At 35.3% G+C, this 23,751-nt stretch overlaps 1 protein-coding gene across 5 annotated transcripts in view; it reads right to left on the bottom strand.

Annotated features, from left to right (window-relative positions):
• The window catches only part of ZDHHC21 (zinc finger DHHC-type palmitoyltransferase 21), a 96,978-nt gene that overhangs the window by 15,597 nt on the left and 57,630 nt on the right, over nt 1-23,751 (bottom strand). For 4 of the 5 annotated variants that reach the window (XM_062208236.1, XM_062208238.1, XM_062208239.1 and 1 more), the window contains 2 exons: nt 22,723-22,839; nt 8,720-8,763 (listed from right to left, as the gene is read on the bottom strand). In XM_062208236.1, coding sequence (XP_062064220.1) covers nt 8,720-8,763; nt 22,723-22,839 — 161 coding nt within the window. Of the gene's footprint in view, nt 1-5,428; nt 8,188-8,719; nt 8,764-22,722; nt 22,840-23,751 lie in introns of those variants that run through there. The other variant, XM_062208241.1, reaches the window with a different exon arrangement.

Genomic DNA, 23,751 nt, shown 5'->3' with positions numbered 1-23,751 from the left:
TACAAGTAGAAGCACTTAGTTGAGCCCTAAGAAGTTTGTCAACAAGTAGTTATTAAGTATCCTTAGAATACAACTTCATTAAGAGCAAAAGTCTCATTAAATACCCTTAGAGCTAAAACAGTGTCTAGATGTAAACTTAAGGTCTCTGCACTTTATTATTCCTCAAAGAAAAAATACTTCCATAAAATAGTATAGAGCACAATAGATATTAAATCAACTGGGTGACTGAATCCAGACATCTGAGCCATCCCTAAAATAAGTGTGCCTAATTAGGAATACTGTTTGTAAATTTCAATCCTAGTATGTGTATTTAGTTCTTGAACACTTATTGCAATTTGTCATAATGGAAGAACAAGCTAAGGGTGCTAATTATGAGTAGTCAAACTACATAAAAAAAAGAAAAGAGGTGCATCATATTGGTAGTGCCCAAATCCAGGATATGGGATTTTAATAAATGAGGCAGAAAAACAGTCTTGCTTTTTTAAAAAATATTTATTTAAAAATAAGATTTCTAAAAATACAGTACATAATACATTTCAAGACAAGTAAAAATCCCACAATTTAAATTAAAATAATCTGTAAAGAATATAGAAATAATACATGAATAAAACTAAATCACTACAATAAATTAAAAACAACACTGTTCTTAAGGTAGACACATGGTTTGTTTTTCATTTAAATAATTATATCCAAGATACATGGTTCCCACCTGCCATTGTCACCATTTTCCTCCCTCCTCTCAATCTATTCTTACATCTCTCAGTGACTATTTCCTTATTAACATTAGCACTGGAAATGCTAGTGAAGATTTTCTCTGAGTTCTCTTAAGGGAAAAGACAAGATAAAAATAGTAAAACAACACGGCACTCAGATTTACACATATTATAAACTGAATGGAAAACTAGCCAACAAATTTAAAAATAGGATCTTCACGTTGCACTTGGAGCATACCGCCATTGAAAAACAAGACAAGATTTTCATTTTGGCATAAATACTAGTCAGAATTTGAGATTGATACAAAATTTTAGAAGCCTCTAACGCATTTTGCCTATTTGTTAAACTTGCTGGCCAGACTTCTTATAGACTAATTCCAAGGACATACAGTATGCTCAGACGGCATGCTCCCTGTGTACCCTGTACATCCAAGAGGCTGTTTTAGTTCCTTCACCCACACTTGAAACTCACCTGGCCATGTATCTCTGACAGTGGTGGAATTTTTTTCTTGTTGTATCATTTAATTGGCTTTAGTCTGCATATACTAAAGTAGCATTTGCCTTTTCTTTTTAATATTCAGCTCTGGGTGACAGTAGATACTGGTAAATTCTCTACTATCCAATAACTTGAAAAACAACTGCATTTCAGCCACATTAATTTAAATTTCATATAAACAATCCAAAACATTTAGAATCACTACAGTGGGAACACAACTTAGGAAATATTGTTGGCAGATTAGAGAAAGACATAATGGTATTTCCTCCTACTTTGTGTTCCAACAAATATTGCTTTCACCTCTAATGATATATCCATCTGGATTTCTACACAAAATTCAAATGATTGGAGGTCACATTTCAGGTAAGCTTCAGACTTATTTTTTCCATTCAGAATTCACTGCAAAACCATATACTGTATCTACTACATTTAAGGGGAGAGTGATTTTAGCTCATTAAAAGTAATGCAAAACATTTTCAAAAGTGATTGTCAACTTCCCCAGCGCACACACACACACACACACGGTTACCTTCTTGATGGAATGATTAACTATTTTTGCTGTACTTTTCAAGACATTAAATACATGTTTTGAGAGTTTAGGGGGAGAAATCGGGGAGCCAGAAGAGTATACCTGTCAGAACAACACATGTACAATTCCAAGTACATTTAAAGGGTGTTTTCCTCCTTTTTCTGGAAAATGAATCATTAAGCAAAATAATTAGTTTTTAAAATAATTTTACTGTGACTTTTCATTACATACAGCCATCTATTTCCTTTTTTAATGTGCTAAAGTTCAATTTTCTATGAGCAGTTTTATTTCTTAAATCAAGGTACATTTGCACTGCCTCTTGAGAAAGGGATACATATATAGACATAGACACACACACACACACACACAGACTGAATTTGTGGTTTGTGATCAGATGGATCCTTAACCTATCATTTAGCATTTTGTTTCAGTAGTAATTAAAAATGCCCAGTAAACTATGTATAGTCATTTAAAGACATAAAAGTTATTTTAATTTTTATTCATTGTTTCAGAAATAAAAAAAAAAAAATCTTGTGAAAAATGCTTAAAGTATCTTTTGTAATTTCAGCCTATTAAACTATTTTCTAAAGTAGCCAAGCTATATTAAAATACAAAATTAAAACCCATTCTAACCTAACTAAAAAAATGTCTAAGTGAGAGACATTTAAACAGATTAAATGGAGGCAGCAGTTCTTAATTTAGTAACATTAAATTCTACTTTATAAACACAAAGATGTGAGAAGAAAAATCTTTGTCAGCCAAAAACAAAAGTAACTCTTTGGTACAGGAATTAAAAATGTCACTCAATGCTAAGGTCAATAGCACCAGGATGCTTTAGTTGTTGAGGTTGTAAAACACTCTTCAGGCACCATAGGTTAAAATATCTCCCATGCATATTGGCAAGAACACAGAGCTTGCAATACGCAGACACGCTTTTCCTTTAGTTAACAGCCTACAAACAATTAAACCCTGTATTTATCAATCAGGTAGACAAAGCCACAAAAAGAAGCACACCTTTTGTTGCTGCTGTTTCCTCTGAATCTTTGTTTATATAAAGCTATCAGTACCAAAAAGATCAGAGAGTTGAACAACTGTGGTAAGCACAACACTGTATGTTACAGGTATTCAAAATACCAAGAAAAATGGAGCCCTTCACAGTATCAAGAACTCCAAAATACCCTAACTGTTAAAATGAAAACCAGCCTTTATATTTCAATTGCTGATACCTCCTCTGGTAACAAAACTTCCAAAAAACACTTAATATCTTTTCTTTGCAATAAGAGACTCAGTAGAAAAGGCCCCAGTTTTCCTAAACTTTGGGCAACCTATTGATTTCTCCTCACCCTTAAATAATGACATTTTTTACACTAATCTTAACACCTCAAGTCAACATGGTACTGCACTGCACAATTATGATATTTAAATTTCAAATAATCTCTCAATGGCATCTGAACAGCTAAAGAGAATCAGCAATATGAATTCCTTAGATTAAATAACTCAAACTAAATTCTTACATGCATTAACAACTCTTAGAGTAAAATGGTACCAACAAGAGACAAAGTTAGAATGATGACAGAAGGAAGTTCTCTGCACAGAACTGCTTCAATCAACTCTGTTGCTGAGATGGCTGATGGTTTAGGCTCCCTCCAGCCTTCTCCCCAACTTCATAAAGCACCCAACTCTCTATCCAATATTTTGGCTACTCACTACTCACTTGTACCTGTCCTATATGGTGGATAAGGGCTAAGGGATATTACAAATTGTAACAGTAAAAAAGATAATGGTAATGAAAAACATCAGTAATACCAATTATTTAAAAATTTTAAGTACCATTGTTATTTTTGTCTCAAATTAGCACTAGTGGGCAGTATTACAACATTTGAAGAACGAATATGTGGTGAACGTTGTTGATAAAAGTCACACAATGATAATTGAAAAAGTCAGAAAAGTCAACCTTCCTAAAGTTAAATAAATCATCATCATACCAAAGATAGCAGAAATACTAAATATTGGTTAGTGTACAGAATAACAACACTGGCTCAAAATGTTTTAAGCAAGTAGGTTCTACTACTTCTCTCATGTTCTATTGTAGAGTATCCAAGAATTTAATTGAGGATAGCTAAATACAGATTATACTGAAATTTGCAATTTTAGATATGTTCAGAGGATGAGTCCTAGGATCGAAGGTAACAAACATGGCCATTAAATAATTTACTCATTGACTCGTTAATTATATACTAGCAAGCAGAACAGACCAAATTTAAGTAACTTACTAACTACACTTGCCAATACTTATATTTTTAAAAGCAACAGTAGTAGAATCAGGTGAAAATCTAATACTTGTCCCTACTAGTAAACTACTTAATATTCGTAAGTGTAAGCTTTACCAAATAAATTCTAGCTTTATCTATGTGTATTAGAAGCCATGCCAAAAACCTACTTAGCAAAGCAATTACAGTTGTAAACCTGAGCTAGGTTATCTACAGACACATGAAGCACAAGAGAAGCAGTCACAGACTAGCAGCTCTGTTAATGAAAATTAATGTCATACTAAACCATAGCTGGACACATTGTAATTTTATAGCAACAAATGTCAGAACACTCAAATTGCCCCATGATCTAACACAGAAAATCACGTGACCATATTCTAAATCAGTTCACACTTCCTTGTTCGAAGTGTTGTCCCAACTTAAATCTTCATGATTAGCAGTCAGAGTTAATACAACTGAGTAAGAAATCTCCAACTAGTTATTTTTACGGAAGTGGCTTGACAGCCTAATAAAGAATAGTTACAATCAGCCACCACTGTTAAAGAAAAATACCTCTATGCCTTAGCAAAAATACACAGATGGTAATGTTTACAAACGTTTTAATTCAGTTGTTATACTGAGCTTTATATATATGCTTATTATGTACTCCATGCTATTGTAAGTTAAGTGTACTTGAGATTAATATGTTACCTATAATTTTAAATGGTTATTAATCACAAATATTTTAATACAATTCTTAAGCAAAACAGTATTTATATCATAATGGAACACCATCTAACTTAATATTTTTAAACTACATTTGGGTTACAAAGCACCAATGGCTCTTAAACTGAAAGCCTACTATTTGTGAGCTCTGATCTCAGTTCATCTTTGCCTGCAATTCTGCACCAATACTGAGCCCATAAACACTGTTGGAAGAAAACAACAACAAATATGCTTATTCAGAGACTGTAATCTATGGTATCTAGGCAAAAACCTTTCCTATGCAGAAATTCAATTAATTACTTTCTTGAAGTAAAGGTATCTTTTCACATATATTTTGCCTAAAATTAAATGGATTTTTATAAATAAATACTCCCATCCAATAAATAGATTGCAACAGTAATTTCACTGCTCATGATTTTTTTCTAATGTTCAACATCTTAATTTATTTTCATGGCTATCCAGAATATGAAATAAACTGACTATCTCTAAAGCTACAGATAAATTCTGACAAAGTTCAAAAAGAGTAAAGAAAAGTATATCAATATTAATCTCGGATCACTTTCGAGGCAATAGTTAGTTAAAAAAATCATTCCAGAATTGAAATTAAAAAGACCTAAATGTATTTTTTAGATATTCAGTAAAACATATTAGATACTTGGTTGCTAATGTGTAACTACAATAAATTTCTATGCTTTATAATAAAGTGGTAACTTGAGAGTAACAGCTTTTCTAATCTTAAGAAATTATTACTTAAACCAATGTTTAAAAAATGTATGAAATGGCTTACATTGGCTTATACTGATCTGACATGTTTGTGATTCATAGCAAAAAGTATAATATACTAAGTGAAGCAAATAACCACATTCTTATGAATTATAAATATCATAAATAGTAACATGTTCATCTTCATAAAATTTTCCATATTTTGTACATATCTTTCTCCTAAGTTTGTACCTCTGATATGTTCAGAATTTGGATCTTCAATTTACTTATGGGGTAGTGAATCTCAAGAGCCAGTATAATTACACCAATTAGCCAAAAGAGGGCGCAGAAAGAACACCAGACTTTATGTAATCCCTAAGAAACTGCCATTGGGTTTCTCTCCAGTCCTCTCAAGAATTACAAAACCCACAGCAGGGTCAGGTGTGCTAATTTGAGAATACTGTAAATCACAATATAAGTATATATCGATATACTTTAACATAAACTCTTATGTAAATATACTGAGATGTTGCATTTCTGCCACTCAAACAAGATAAGCATATGCTTGTCAAGTGCCTTACTTTGTAGCCCAATTACAGGGACCGGGTATAGATGGATTAGGATGAGGAAGGATAAAAAGAAGGGAAGAAAATGAGTCCTAGAAGCCTCAGAGTGGGAAAGAGACCTCCCCAGTGCCTCTGAACACAGATACTGCTACTACGTGAAGTACAGACATGTCCATAAAGCTCTTGAGGGGGTCTTCACTTGCTCTGCTGTGTTCTCAACGTCTTTATTCAAAACGAAGGTATACAGCATCAGGCATTCAACTAATAACAGACCTACCTTATCTATACATTACTTCCTTTCAACAGTTCTGTCACAAGGCCAAATTTGGTCACCCTGCACAAAATTCAACCCATTCTCTAGACACAAACACAATAATTTGTGTTTATGTTTTATAAATATATTTCTTATATTAAATTTACTGTGCACCAATAAATACTTTCATCTGCCACTTATAAGGTTTTAAGCAATAAAGCATTATAATAACAACATGAAAAGCATGGTACTAGTATCTGAGAAGAGCTTACACTATTATTTCAGAATATTTTCAATGATATTTACAATTTCTGAGAGAACTAACCACAGTATAGATAATTGCTGAAAATGGTAACCTTTCATTTCATTATTTCTCAGGGATGATTCTTTAATTTCAAAACTCACTAAAAGGGAAGTATGAATACAGGAGATTCTTTCAACTTTCTCTGCGAGGAAGACTGTGAGTACATAAATATTTTAAAAAGATATATGACATTTTGCAGTATTCTCATGGAAAAAAATTGAAATCTGACTTTTTTTTCAAAGCATACTGAATGTGTTTTCACACATATGTTCTATGCTTTCCAAGAGACCATCACTATTAGCAATTTAAATTTATATAAGTCTAATGATAAATACAGATTTTTTTTTTAATTTTAAGGTCATTTTATAATAGTACCTTCCACAAAAGGTCTCTCAACACAAATTCTTGCTGGCCAATTAAAATTTCATTTAAGTTCAGTGACTATAGTATACAAATGTTAGCAACTTTTGAGTAACTTCCTATAAATAAAATTTCAATAAACTGACCAATATCTATTATTTATAAACCTTCAATGTATAATTTTAGATTTACCAGTAGATAAATAAAATTAAAAAGTATGTTTTTTCAGAAGCACAATATTCCTCCTCTTCATATTGTACATTATATATTATCTAGTTTTACTAGCATTTAGAAAAATTACGCATTCTAATATAACTACACTAGAAAAAGTAACTGTCAAATTTTTGCAAATTTTCTAGACTTTTTGCTCATTAAAACCTTAGGGTAAACTAGGAATACCATCCTACTGTTCACAAATTTCTTCTGGGAACAGATATTTTGGGAACAGATATTTTAACAACAATCAATAATTACCACAATAAGGAGAAAAGAAGTGAGAAAATTAATGTGAAAAAAATTAATCTTTATAATAAGGTAGGTAGCTGTTGTTTTATATTAGTCATATTTTTATTTTGGTTCTGGTAAAGGAAAAAATGAGAAAACAGTACAAGGCTGTCCCTGCTGTTGTTCACTCCTATGCTACAGTTTTTGCAGCACATAGAAGAAGAAGTATTAAGTATTTTATGCTGCATTTGAAAAAGAAAATTTACATCTACTGTAAGGAGGTATATCAACATTTGTAAAATACGAAGAATTCAATCCAGATCTGTTAGTACTACTTAAAAATGAAAATTTTAAATAAACATCTGAGATTTCCTTTAAATTAAAATCTGTAACATTGTCAGTACCAAAAGAAATTATGTACAATTATTTCATCCAAATCACTGCCTTCTGAGTTTACTAACAAAAGCATTTAAAGAAATCCCCGTGGAAAGCTAATCTGAAAGTAAACATGCTTTAAAACTTAAATATAGATCTTGCATTAGTCCCACAACAGGATCAAGATCACTATTAAAATAAAGCCTGGGGCACATTATGATGCCTAAGATTGGTGGGTGGATTTTAATTGACTTGAAGACTGTCATAGTTCTATTATCATAAAACCTGTAACGCATTTCCAGCATGGAGGACCCATCTGTGCCCACCATCCATCTGTTTAGACATGATTGGCAAAGTGGTAGGGAACTCGCAGTGGTTGCCTCTGCCTGAAAGGAATGAACCACAGGATCTTCCAACGAGTGCCAAAAACTTCTGAGAAGGTCTGCTGCCATGGCTTTCGGGGCCTCGATCTACAGAAGACAGCATTATTAGTGAAAGACAGCACTCCCATGGTGCACTTCAGTCAGCTAAAACAATACAGGTTGGCTGGGGATCCATTACTGGACTCTGATGAATTGTGTCCCAGCATCACAAACACAGCTTTTCTTTCATTATGGCATGCAGCTGAGTTTCAACTCTGGGATAGCAGATATTGTATCTGTGTCGTCAATCAACCTAGGGCAACTTTTGAAGCGGAGGAAAGTCTCAGGATTAACAGAATGTGTGTCAACAACACAGTAGCAAATCTCTTTTGATGTACTCTGAGGACAAATAATTTAACTTACTTTAGACAAGGAACAAGAAAGATCAGTATTTATTTTGTTGGAAAACTATCATGGCTGGAAGACCCCTACTGTAGGACTGGGGTATGCTTATCTAGCTCAGACCTCAGACAAGGCACCCAGAAAAAGCCATTATTTTATTATCATTCTACAATAGGCACATACTTCCCAAATGTGGCCAGCGTTTCAAATTTTAAATATATACTACTTTTATACTTACATTTCTTCACAACAGTTTGACATCTTTTCAATCGATGTTGTATCCTATTAAAAATAAAAAATTATACTCAGATGTAAGTTATCAAATCTTACTCGACATTTTATAATTTTATAATCCTATTCAGAGAATATTATGAAATGTAAGCAGTTCATATTTGAGTGCTAACAATTTTACAGGATCTACATACATTGCTGGAATTCCCTTGGAAAAAGAAACATGCCAAAAATATTTGAAGATAAAACCTCACAAAAATTTTGGAGTACTATTTCATTAAAATGTAAACTTTTATTATACTTGCTTTCCATTTAATTCTTTTTAAAAACCTATTTTCAATTCAATCATCAGGGAGTATGCATTAAAAATAACAAAAAATGACAAATGAAAGACACTAATGAAAAAAAAAAATGCCAAGAGTCAAAGAGAGTTGGATTTCTGTAAACAACAAAATTCAACAAGGCAATCTATGAACTGCCATATTACAACAGCTATTGCTCTGAGAACTAAAGGTAATTGATTTGGCGTTCTTTGGTAGAAATTATTTCCCCAAAGAGAAAAATTACTCTTTTCATATTAATAGTATCTGTTGTACATTTTCTATAAAGTTATAATACAATTACAAAAGAAAACATTTCAACAAAAAGAAGACAAGTTCTAGATACATTGGTTTAATTCATATTAACAGAAGATGTATCATTAGATTGACCAACTATCATAATATCCAAATAAAACACTAATTATATCTTATTATTAGATATTTATATTTTAAATCTTTTGAAGCATTACAAAATAATATATCCTTTCAAATATATGAAGAAAAGTTAGGCATTTTCCTCCTCTAGTTCCTTTACCTTAATACCTCATTCAAACCCAGTAGAAGGTAGACTGTGTTATTATTAAGCAGTATTATTCCGACACATACTTGGGGCTACAACTCATACCCCAAGAATTATCTGGGTGTGGAACTTTTTTTTTTTTTTGACAGGCAGAGTGGACTGAGAGAGAGAGAGAGAGAGAGAGAGAGAAAGGTCTTCCTTTTGCCATTGGTTCACCCTCCAATGGCCACCGCGGCTGGCGCACTGCTGCCGGCGCACCGTGCTGAGTCGAAGCCAGGAGCCAGGTGCTTCTCCTGGTCTCCCATGGGGTGCAGGGCCCAAGCACTTGGGCCATCCTCCACTGCACTCCCGGGCCACAGCAGAGAGCTGGACTGGAAGAGGGGCAACCGGGACTAGAACCCGGTGTGCCAGCGCCGCTAGGCGGAGGATTAGCCTATTGAGCCATGGCGCCGGCCAATGGGTGTGGAACTTTTTTACAATGATGCTAATAAATAGCATCTTCACTTTAAAAAAATTATTTTGATATGACACAGGAACAACTCATAATACTAAATTCTCATATATGAATGCCTTAATACTAGAGTTAACATACATTAGCAAACATAAATCTGTATTTTAGATGACTAGACACCAATAAGTTTCATTTGCAGATTTTCCAAGGATCTATTAAGAAATTACAGATTAGCTATACATTCCATATGTATTAGTTTTCCCATTATGTTTTGGAATTCATGGCATCCAATGACAATTCTATAATTAACCTTTCTTGGCCCTGTTGCCTACTTAATGGTTTCTTGCAGTCCAATGGTGGTGAGTTGTTCCAAAGCAATTAAGATAGCTTCTACAAAAGTACAGAGGAAAAGATTTGTATACAAATAAACTATCAGGAAAGATGTATAAATGGTATAAAATCACAGTAGTGGATAACACTTAAAAACTAGAAACTAGGACTAGGTATTTAGCCTAATGGTTAAGGCAGCCATGTCCCAAATCAAAGTTTCTGGGTTTGATTTTTGTTTCAGGCTCCTGACTCCAGCTTCCTGCTAATGCAGACCCTGGGAGGCAGTGGTGATGGCTCAGGTAAACGGGTCCCTGTTGCCAACCTGAAAGAACTCAATCAGGTTCCCAAATCCTGGCTTCAGCCCTGCGCTCAACCCTGACTGCTGCAGGCATTTGAAGAATGAACCAGCAGAGTGGAGCTCTCTTTCTGTGCCTCTCTCCCCATCTCTGACTCCCTCTCGCTTGCTGTCTGTCCTTTCTGTCTCTCAAAGTTTTTTAAGAACTAGAAACTATTTCAGAATAAGGAAGGCAATGGAAAGTTCAGACTATCAGCTAATAATAAGAGAGATTCTTACTATGCAGAAATTTGTCACTTGGCTATAAAACCTTGAGGAGTTTGTGGAATTAAAGGAACTTTAATCAATTTTAAAGACCTCAGATTTAGATTTCATATGGAAATTGTTTTCATTTTCAAGTGTTTTTGACACTTTCCTGGAGTCTGTTTCAGACATAACTAGAATACTACCTTTTAAATGATAAGCTGAAGGCTATTCTTTCAAAAGATGTGATGTTTACCATAACTTTATGCACATGATTTAGTTAAAACAGTTTGGTGCAGACAATTCATCCAATACAAAAGATTCCACACCTTCAGTGCCAGTCAGGAAAGGACCAAAAAGATAACTGCTATCCTTAAAGAGTTTCAATAGCATTTATAAATTCTTTATTAGCATGTAGAAATAACTGGTTATATATAAAACTCAGCTATCCAGAAAAATTCATTCTTCCAGGAATTATAAGAAGTATTTACTGTATGCTGCTACAATTAGGATATCTAATTTCCAGAGAAATATTTATGCCTTGATGATGGTCCAATGATCAAAATGTCTAAAACATAAATCAGTCTGCACAGTTAGAAGGTACATGAGAATCTTACACTATTTCAAAAATTGGAAATTATTTTTAAAAGCAGAATAAACTAGAAGCAGTAACAGTTACAGAAATATAGGCTTTACCTATCTCATCAACCAATACTTGACTTTTTCCTGATGGCTGATCTTGCCCTAAGAAATGATCTTTCAGGATCAGTGCAAAAAGAATACTATCTTAGCTAATAAGAGTATGCCTGGATTTGGGAAACGTGGGAGTTTCTACAGAAAGGGAGACAAAGAGTTTTAACAGCTTAATGTTAGAAAAATGGAGGGGGAACGGGAGGCAAACAGCAAGCAATTATCATCGAAGGTTTCCCTGTTTACAGACTGAGAACCTAGTCCTCTTGGCAAAGGTATAGTAGTTTAATGATACCATCCATCCAACTGACTCACCCTGCTTTGAATTCATTCTTACCAAGGAGTACCGCCACAAGTCATCATACAGAAAAGGAAATGTGCTGAAAAGTCCTTTGGAACAATTAAAATTGTACATCTAAGGTATAATTGGTCAATCTGGTTGCGATGACTACCTCTTTGGAGTCTGAAAGTTAAGAGCCACAGCCACTGCTTCTGGGGGTGATTAACTCCGGAAACAGTTTAAAAATGGAGTTTCTGGATTGCAGATTCCTCCAAAACAGTCCAGTTTAACCTCAATAATCTCCTTTCCTCTTTATTCTTTGCTAATGTTTCTAACTTTGCTGCATGTAGCTTCCTAATTCAACAACTCTATGTTGATTTAACATACAGTTTAAAACACACTGAGAAGTTCTTCACAATTATGTATCTGTTTTATCTATTATTACTTTCTACTACTTCTGAGAAAGATTTTCACTTCTTAGCGTCTCTGGTAAGTATAAAAACATCAGCTCATTTAAGTTTGAATTCAAACTTTACTGAAGCACCTAATGGCACACATCACACAAAATGGGTACCTTAACATATATTTACAGCACCAAACTGAGCATGGCCAGCAACAGCATGACTTCTCACCTTTCATTTGATTTTTTTTGGAATACAGAGAGAAAATGCACTGTAATACTAGCAGTCTCTCCTCCTTTGAAACTAGAGCTTTTATCATCCTCGAAATGAATGGTTCCTTAAGCATCCATCTCCAACAGAAGACCAGCTATGTCCTCTATCAGTGATCTGAGGGTCACAGAAACACTGAATCCATGGTGGAACCAAAGTGAGAGGCAGTAGACCTTCCCTCTGTGGGCACTGGAAATCCCCTTCTAAAATAATCTCTAAATGTCTTCATCAAATCACTTTTTGGCTACGGAATCTTAAGAAAATTCCTAAAACTTTGTACCTCAGTTTCCAAATAAAGCTTCCCTCACAGTCTGAAGGCTCATAAATTAGTTAATATATGTTAAAGATAATAAAATTTCCTAATAAATAATAATCTTAGTTTCTCCTGATATTGCCTTCTACAAATACTTTAAGGGCATAAAACATCACAGTTACATCACAGATAAAACATCACAGTTACATCAAAATTTAACATTTCAAAATCATGTTTAAACAAGAAAAACTGAAAGATAAAATGGCAGGAACATTGAGAGACCATGCATATAAAAACCAATGTCCAGAGGGGCTTAACATCTACTTGAAAAAACAAGATCTCAGCAGAAAAACCACAATTTTTATATTGGTTTATCTATCTACCAAAAATTTGCTAAGTACCAATTATGACAGAGTTCTTAGGAACTTACAGTTCAGTAAAAGCAGGTAAATATATTTTTAAATTATATGGGAATCTATAAATGAGGCCAGAAGGGTTGATTATACACAGTGATGTTACATAAGTTTAAACTAACTAGATTATGTGAAATAAGTGAACATTCTTCTTAACAATCAACATTCAAATTCAACTACTCATATTTTAATACCAAAATTATGCTTTTGAAAGGAGTTTTGGTTACTAGTAGAAGATGGGCATTTAATGTGCCCTTTGGCAAGGATTTTAAGGAATAACCAATACAGCAACAGAGTGTGCCAGAAACATGAATCATTGTGGCAAAAGATCACAAGCAAACTATAAATACACAATTCACTGCCTTCTCCAATCCCATGATGTTTTAAAAGTCAGATTAAATATTCATGAGATATTAAAATCAATGGGGAAAATCACAAGCAAAATGAAAATTCATAAATGTTTAGCTTCTTTATAAAAATATATTTAACCATTAGTAATGCTTTCAGAAAATTAAAATGTACTGACTGAAAAAAGTATAGAAACAGATTTAAATTGCTTTTAACTACTTTTATCAGAAAACCTTTTAAGTAGTTTAGTACCCTGAGCAGAGAAATGATGCATACAAATACACTTTTACACAAGTACATGCTGATACTAAAAAAAAAAATCCAATTCCATACTCAATAATTTTGATGCCAGCAATAACTGTGACAATGATTTGTTTTAAAAAGTTTTTATATTACTATGAAACATAATTTGGTATATAAATTACTGCCTTGCTGAAGGGGAACCTAGTTTCTATAAAATTCTTAATTATATCCAAAATCCAAAGGAATATTATATCCAATATTAGTATACAACATTTTAAGGCATACAAGAAAAAATGATTATTTAATGATTTTTTCCTACATTGTTATTGAGCTACTGGGAAGATATTCCATGTAATATTACAATTAGAAATGTTTATTCTGTATGTATTAAACAAAAATATACTTCAGGAAGGAAAATAAAAATGCTAGAAGGAATTCTCTTAACAGAAGCATAAGTTAACCGGGTTCAGCATAATTAGCAATGACTTCCATATCTGCAATGCTGATTTGCTGAGTAAACTAAACATTATTTGTGTAGAGAATGCACTGAAGCTAATTCACCACAGTAACTCAGCGCATACTTGGAAAATTTAATTATAAGGATTAATAATCTCAGGACCACATTTCTGGGTACATATTAAAAGGCAAGCAAATCTACTAATTGATTAATAAAATGCTATTTAACAAATAATCCCCTTTCATTTAACAATCTGCACATAAGATACTTTTCACTGCATAAGGTAATCAAGTTAAAACTAAGTCACTCCTGCATTTGTGATTCTTTCTATATTTATTTAAGTAAACATCTACTTTGCAAGTTAAACATGAGCCACTATTAATGGAGAAAAATATATTTTCCTCTCTTTTCAAATAGCATCCAATAATAGTACTTGTGAGACCAACTGCAAAATTTTTTTTTTTTTTTTTAGAATTTAAAGCTTTTAACAAAACTGCAACTAAATACATCTTGCTCACCCTGTTCCCCCAACCTTGTAACTGAGAAAAGCAGCGAGCTCCAGGAATACCATGTAAAAACTTGTACCATTACATCAACTCCACAGTGCCTAAAAAACAAAAATGCTTGTATACAAGATTTAGATAAACTGTCAGAGGAGTGTCATGGTACACAATAGCTCGCTGTCAGACCGCACCAGAATGCGCTGTGCCAGCTGTTACAGCACTTCTTGATGCACTCTCTCCAAGCCCAGAGAATGAAATCATGACTAATAGAATCACTCACCACTGTTAGCACTGGTGCTCATCAACATGGACATCATCCTCAGCTGTGTGTGAACTACTGCTCAATAATTCTGACAACATCAATTACATTAGCAACAACTTCACTAGCCATTTTCATTCAGAAACAGCAAAAAGAAAAAAAATAGAAAAAATAGACTAAAGTCTAAGGAATAATTAGAATTGTGTCCTTAATAAAAGTAATGCTTCTAAGCAGATTGCTTAATTTTAACTTCAATATTAAGCTTAGTAAAAATACAGACACATATATTTAAATACTGTGTAAAATCAAATCTAAAAATAATCAAAGGTAATCTTTTAGAATTGGGCTTCAGATTATCTCTTTAACAGAAACATGTGGTTATGCTGAGATCTTTTAAACTTGGAAATGAGATTAGAAATGCACTATTTTAAGTAGTTTCTAATTATTTTATCTGGGTCACAGATAATCTACTCTTACTGGGTCCAAAATGACATCAGATTACCATTGCTATGATTATCCTGTTATCTTCTACTATCAACAGGAAGATGGGATTTTTCCTCTTATACATGAGAGAAATAATTTATTTATTCTGAATAAGAAAAAATAAAGGAAAAATTACAGGAAAATGATATTCTGCTCCCCCACAACCTCAAGCTAAATCTAAAGAGAGGCAGTATTTATTTTGCTGGCTAGGCCCATATTCAGATTATACAACTATAGTTTATATCATGAAACCCCTATCAATGGTTTTCCAAAATGCTTCTTGGATCACCTGGGTACAGGACTGGGGAAGAAGGAAGATTTCAGTGGAAGGATTCCATTTTTTGCGATTCCTTCTCCCATTTTTCTTTCTTATACTGCCTGACAAACTCATTTCTTTCACAATATACAAAGATCCCTGGAATCAGATTATGCCAAAAACATGCCCAAATCTGAAATTTCTCATAGTCTTGGTATTACCATAAAATGAAGGAAACATATCTAATAAAGTGTTATCATTATTTTAACTTATATTAAAATAATAAATATCTTTACTTAGATGCTAGTAATTCATTGGATGTAAAAATAAACATTAACAACTTTAAATAATTAAGCTTAAGAAACATAAATCAATGTGGGGAGGAGTATATTCTGGATTTTTTTTTTTTTTTTTTTTACTGTTTTAAGACAGAAGCATTTATTTTTATTCATCCAGATGGGGAAAAATGCAACATGTCAGGGCATTCCATACAAACTGAAGCAGATGGACCAGTGGGTCAGAGTCTCTGGCAGATTCCAACACTTGGTGCGAGGGAGCCACAGCGTGGGCACTGGTCGCACGGTTGGGGCAGCAGCGTTTCCTGTGCAGGCCAGCCAGGCATCTCCAGGCGAGGCACTGACGACAGTCCACTCCTGCAGGCTGCTGCTCCACCCAGGCCCAAGGGTGACATTCAGAGTCCTGCATGAATCACTGCCCACTGCCCAGGGTGGGGTGTGGGGGGCGGACATCCACGGTAGTCACCATTTCCAGTGGTTTATAACATAATACATAACAAAGTTATTGCCATGGACCTTACATTGCAAATTATACTATTTACACCCGTGTACTCAGAAAAACATAGTAAACAGATACAGATAAAATAGATTTCTAAAAACGAACTTGGCCATTACCAGACTAGAGCAAGTTCCAGTGAGGCGGCCAGTGTGCAGTGCAAAGTGGTGCAGCAGGGGAAGGTTCTCCATCCACAACTACACTCAGCCTGCGCTGCCAGCCAGGGCTGACGGGGCCACCCGGCTTTGAGGGGAGCCACTTACCGAACAGCCTAGGACTTCAGGTCTAGACTGGCTGACAAGCTCCACCATCCAATAGGGCTGCACATGCCACAGCAGGTAGAACAAGATACACAGTGTGCTGTGTATTTGTAGGCAGCTGTGGGGCAAGGGGTCTGAGCCCTCCTCCAGTGCCCCCTGCGGAAAACACCCTTGGGATCAAGCCCATAAGCCTCACTGTTTCTGGAAATGCACTAGCCCCAATGATGGCTACTTGAGGAGCACCGGCTTCTGAAGGAAGCGGCCACTTACAGGCATCAAAGGTGCAGCCCAGCAGATTCAGGGGGAAAGGTCTGAGTTCAGAGGTGCTCTGGGGAAGACAGATAAACGCTACCAGAGGCTGAAGCGAGTGTCTGCTCCAAGAAAAGGATGACATGGGGGTCCCCATGCAGCCCACACAGGCCCTGGTGTGCTGGGAGGGAAGTCCATCTGGAGGCTAGAGACAGCGCAGCACAGAACCGCAGTCACCCCAGATTCCTGGGAGCCGGCATGGGGCTGGGGGAGGAGGAGCCTCGAAGACAGACTGGAGGGAAGGGGCAAAGAAGGAGAAATAGGAAGAAGGAGAGCATAAGAGAGAGACAGAGGTCAGGAGACAGAGACAGAGCGCGAGCGAGTGAGCGAGCCACATGTTCAGGAACAGATCTTTTTAAAACTTTGCTGGGAGCAGGCAGGGAAGTAGCAGCAGCAAATCCCATTAGGGTGGAGGTGGAGCTTAACACCAGTGGTTGGGCCATGTGGACACCTGGCTTCCAGCAACGGCAGTGGTGGCTAAAGCCTAGGATGGTGTCAAGGTGTAGATTGCGCCATAGATAGGACTGCACCATTTTACTAACATTCCCCCCTTTTGTTTTTTATAAAGCAGAAGTTGTAAATGGTCTCAACTCTTCAATTAAAAGACAGACTGGCTGAATGGATTAAAGAAGAAAACCCAATTATTTGCTGCCTACAAGAAACACACCTCACCAACAAAGATGCTTGCAGACTGAAAGTGAAAGGACAGAAAAAAATAATCCACAGAACAGAAAACAGAAACCAAGAAAGAGCTGGTATAGCCATCACAGTATCAGACAAAATAGACTTTAACACAAAAACTATTAAAAGAGAAAAAGAAGGGCACTATATAATGATTAAGGGATCAATTCAACAGGAAGATGTGACTATTATGAATGTATATGCATCTGATTACAGGGCACCTGTCTAACGAAATTTAATGAATTTAAAAGAAGACAAAAGATTCAAATACAATAGTAATGAAGGACTTCAATAACTCAATTTAAGCAACAGACAGATAAACCAGACAGAAAATCAGCAAGGAGACAACAGCCTTAATCAACACTACAAACTTAACAGCTATTTACAGAGCTTTCCACCCTACAGTCACAGAATACACATTCTTCTCACCAATGCATGGGACATTCTCTAAGACTGATCACATGCTAGGCCATAAAACAAGCCTCAGCAAATTCAAAATAATTGAAATCATACCATGCATCTTCTCAGACCACAATGGAATGAAATTGGCAATCAACAACTCAGGAATCCCCAGAACATATGAAAGCACATGGAGACTGAACAACAGGCTCCTTATAGAACAGTGGGTCACTGAAGAAATCAAAAGAGAAATAAAAAAATTTCTAGAGACAAATGAAAATGACAATAAACATATCAAAACTTATGGGATACAGCAAAAGTAGTGTTAAGAGGAAGATTTGTAGCAACTGGAGCCTACAACAAGAAATTGGAAAGCTACCAATAAATGAACTATAAATGCATCTCAAGGATCTAGAAAACAACAGCAAACCAAACCCAAAACTATCAGGAGAAAGAAATAATTAGAGAAGAAATCAACAAAATTGAAACCAACAAAACAATACAAAAGATCAGCAAAACGAAGAGCTGGTTTTTCAAAAAAATATACAAAATTGACTTACCACTGGCCCAACTAACCAAAAATAGGACGGAGAAGACCCAAATTAACAAAATCAGAGATGAAAAAGGAAATGTAACAACAGACACTACATAAAGAAGGATCAGAAAAGAACTATATGCCAACAAAACTGGAAACCTAGAAGAAATGGACAGATTCCTAGGCACATATGACCTACCTAAATTGAGCCATGAAGTCACAGAAAACCTAAACAGACAAATAACTAAGACAGGACTCGAATCAGTAATAAAGACCCTCCCCACAAAGAAAATCCCAGGACTGATGGCTTCAACACTGAATTTTACCAAATATTTAAAGAACTTATTCCAATTCTTCTCAAGATATTCAAAACATCAAAAAGAAGGGAATCTTCCCAAATTCTTTCTATGAAGCCAATACCTTAATTACTGAACCTGAAAAAGATACAATAGAGAAAAAGAACTACAATCTCTCTGATGAAGATAGACACAAAAATCCTCAACAATTGAATCTAACACATTAGAAAGATCATCCACCTGGACCAAGTGGGATTTATTTGTGGCATGCAGGGATAGGTCAACATTCACAAATCAAAGTGATGCATCACATTAACAAACTGAAAAACAAAAACCATATGATTATCTCAATAGACAGAGAAAGCTTTTGACAAAATACAACACCATTTTATGATGAAAACTTTAAACAAATTGGGAATAGGAAGAAACATTGCTCACCACAATCAAGGCAATTTATGACAAACCTACAGCCAGCGTCCTATTGAACAGGAAAAAATTGGAAGCAATTCCACTGAGATCAGGAACCAGACAAGGGTGCCCACTCTTACCACTTCTTTTCAAAGGAGCTAAAATCAACCCTTGGAGCAAGGACAGGCTCTTCAACAAATGGTGCTGGGAAAACTGGATTACCACATGCAGAAGCATGAAGCAAGACCTCTACTTGACACCTTGCACCAAATTCCACTCAAAATGGACTAATGACCTAAATCTATGACCCGACAACATCAAATTACTAGAGAACATTAGAGAAACCCTACAAGACATCCACATAGACAAAGAGTTCTTGGAAAAGACCCCAGAGGTACAGCAATTAAAGCCAAAATCAACAAATGGGTTTATATAAAATTAAGAAGCTTCTGCCCTGATAAATAATCACAAGGTAAAGAGACAACCGACAGAATGGGAGAACATATTTGCGGGGCCAGCACCGTGGCTTACTTGGTTAATCCTCTGCCTGCGGCACTGGCATCCCAAATGGGTACCCAGTTCTAGTCCCGGTTGCTCCTCTTCCAGTCCAGCTCTCTGTGTAGCCCAGGAAGGCAGTGGAGGATGGCCCAAGTGCTTGGACCCTGCACCTGCATGGGAGACCAGGAGCAAGCACCTGGCTCCTGGCTTCGGATCGGCGCAGTGCACCAGCCATAGCAGCCATTTGGGGAGTGAACCAATGGAAGGAAGACCTTTCTCTCTGTCTGTCTCTCTCACTGTCTAACTCTGCCTGTCAAATAAAAAAAAAAAAAGAACATATTTGCAACCTATGCAACTGCCAAAGGATTAATAATCAGAATATATAAAGAGATTAAGAAACTCAACAACAAAATAAACAACCCAGTAAAGAAATGAGCAAAGGACTTAAACAGAAATTTTTCAAAAGAGGAAATCCAAATGGCCAACAGACACATGAAAAAATGCTCAGGATCACTTGCCATCAGAGAAATAGAGATCAAAATCAAAATGAAGTTTTACCTCATCCCCATTAGAATGGCTTTCATTTAGAAATTAACAAACAACAAACACTGGTGAGGATGTGAGAAAAGCTACCCTAATCCACTGTTGGAGGGAATGTAAACTGGTAAAGCCACTATGGAAGACAGTGTGGAGATATCTCACAGGTCTGAATATAGACCTTCCATATGACCCAGCCATCCCACTCCTGGGAATCTACCCAAGGGAAATGAAATAGCATATGAAAGAGCGATCTGTATCTCCATGTTTATTGCACCTCAATCCACAATAGCTAAGACATGGAATCAACCTAAATGCCCCTCAATGGAAGACTGGTTAAAGAAATTATGGGACATGTACTCTATGGAATACTACACAGCGGCAAAAAAAAAGTGAAATCCAGTCATTTGCAACAAAATGGAGGAATCTAGAAAATACCACACTGAGTGAAATAAGCCAGTCCCAAAGGGACAATATCATATGTTCTCCCTTATCTGTGACAACTAACTGATCACCTAAAAGGAAATCTGTAGAAGTGAAACTGACACTATGAGAAGCAATAATTGGGAATAGCCCTTCTCTCCACTGTTGAGGAACAGCTTCTTATTCTATATTTTTGTTTATCTTTTCCTTTATAATACTTTCCTTATCGTTTTCTCTTTAATACAACTCACTGAACACTATACTTAACATAGAGGTAATCATATATGTATAAAGTTAAATGTAAACAGATCTTAGCAAAGAATAAGAGAGTAAGAAAAGAGAAAGGAATCAGGGTTAGGATGGTGGGCACAGTGGAAAGAGTTACCAAGATCTTAAAGTTGTAATTGTGTAATGTATGGAGTTGACAACTGTAAAGCAGTATAGTCCTACATACACTCATAAGAACTTCTTTCTAATGGTACAACTTAACAACTAGCCGTAAGACCCCCAAATCCCTTAAGCTGGCTGATAAAAATAACAGCTTAAGTGTTATAAAGATCAAATGGATAGGAACAAGTGGTAAAGGGACCACATAGATAGGATCAAGTGTAAAGTGATCATATAAATAGGACTAAGTGTTTGAAAACAACAATACACAGAATTAAAAATGAGTGAAGGCTCCAACATGGGAAGCTGTCCATACAGTGGACTCACAGAATGACTATAGCTTTAAGTAGCATTCTGACCTCAGAATCAGCCCTAAAGACATTCCAGTTTAGCTGGAAAGCCCAGGAGGAGCATTTCAGGCATGGAAAGCCAAGACACTGCAGGGAAAAAAAGGTCCTATATAAAGGACCTCTTTGGGTGAGACCCAGTGGAAAGAAATCACCACCAAAGAAGGATGTACTTTTCTCTAAAGGGAGGAGAGAATTTCCACATTGCTTATGGCCTTGTTGAGCCAGTGGATCCAAAATGCTTCCATAGCCAGGGAAGCTCATGTCAAGAGCCTTGGATGATCACTGATGTCATACATAACAGTGTTATTTGTTAAATAAACAAGAGTCACTGTGTGCTAACTTCCCATGCAGGACCTCTGTCCTCAAAGAGTTGTATTGTGAGACCTAATAGTAAAACTTGTTCTCAAGAATCACCTCCATTTACTATGTCTCATAAGTTAAAGTTATATCTAAGAGCTCACAAGAGATGTACCATCCTTAAGTTCTTCTTTAAAGACAATTACATTTCTAAAAGGAAAGAAAGAGGAGGAAGGAAGGGAAAAGAGGAAGGGAGGAAAAAAGCAAAATCACCTTCGAGAAGCAATAACATAGAATATCCCTTGTCTACATTGTTGAGGAACAGTTCTGTTAGTTTTTTTATTCCATTCTTTTTTGTTTCTTTATGTTTCTTTTTCTTTCTTGGACTAAACAGGAGAGGGAGGAGAAATGGTGGACAGTGGGGTTGGGCAGGTATAGTGGGAAGAATTATTATGTTCCTAATGTTGTGTTTATGAGATACATACAAAAAAAAAAAAAACCTGCATACTAGATGCCAAACAAGAAAACAGTTAATTCACTAAACAGAGTATATGTAACTATTATAGGCTATAAACACCAAGTCTTTTAAAGTCATATAAAAATGCTTTTTGTTAGTTTTTTTTAAAAAAGATATATAACTGTATGTAATTCTACACCTGATTAAAACTACTTTGAAATTACACAGGTATAAGAAAATAGAATTATATTAAAGATAATGAATGCTTCTCTTTCATTTCTAAACCTCTCATAACTTTTTAAAAATTCAGTTCATAATTAGGTAATATGTTCATAAATACATCACTTACATTAAAAATATACTTACTGTAATGATGCCAATCAGTTGTGTATAAAAGAGTCCAGTTATTCCAACTAACATAGTAATGCCCATAAAAGCAGCTAGTCTCATTATGGCCAATTCATGTCTAACAACAAAGAGGTCCTATTAAAAAAAGAAGAAAAAGAAAGTCTTAAAAACAATTTGAAGAGTTTCTTACGGTTGCAATATTCAAAACTCAGGCCATACATGCCTCCCTTATTGTTTTAAAAGATTAACCTCCTTTATTTTTTTGTTCTACTTTATAAATATTTGAAAATTTCAAAAATAACTTTTTAATTTATAGTATCAAGCTAACAAAAAGTCTTTACTACTCTATTGTGTCAAAAAAAAAAAAAAACCACTCAATCCTAGAGTTTCAAGTTAGCTTTGTCCATTTTTTAAATTATTTGTGGCCCAAAAGAGCCCACACAAAACAAACAATGACAATGACAACATAAAACCATAAACCAAAACACAGATGGCAAACAATCTTTGGTCTACAAAGGAAATTTTATTATTATACTGCTAAAAAGTTTGAATGCACAAGCATTTTCATGTCTTGAACCAGAAAATCAGTTTTTCTCCCCAGCATGTCCATTTCTCCTTCTGGTCTAGGTATTCCTTGATGTTTCTACAGAATCTGGGCACACATCCATCCATGTGTGTCACATATCATACTGTCTTGGAATTTTGCAATGTTGAGTGCTCTCTAAATCCAGGTTGGAGAACATCTGACCCATAGGCCATACGAACCCTGCAAGATCATTTGGTTTGCCTTTGCCAAGGCAATTACAGGTGGGACTCAAAATTCAATAAAGCAATATCAAGCTAATTTTTACCTTGATAATTTTGTATGGCCCATGAATGATGTTATAAATATCCAATGGTCCTTGGCAGAAAAAAGGCTCTCCATCCCTTCTCTAAATAAATCACATATTTCCTGAAGGATGGACCACGTCTTTAAATGTTCACATGTCTGCAATGCAGCAGTGTTTGGCAGTGGTGGCTGGATGATCAGATAAAGACTGAAATGAA

This window comes from Lepus europaeus, chromosome 12 (genome assembly GCF_033115175.1).
Source record: "Lepus europaeus isolate LE1 chromosome 12, mLepTim1.pri, whole genome shotgun sequence".
Taxonomy (NCBI): Eukaryota; Metazoa; Chordata; class Mammalia; order Lagomorpha; family Leporidae; genus Lepus; species Lepus europaeus.
Note: the sequence above shows the minus strand (reverse complement) of the source record. Positions and strands in the feature narration are given on the sequence as shown.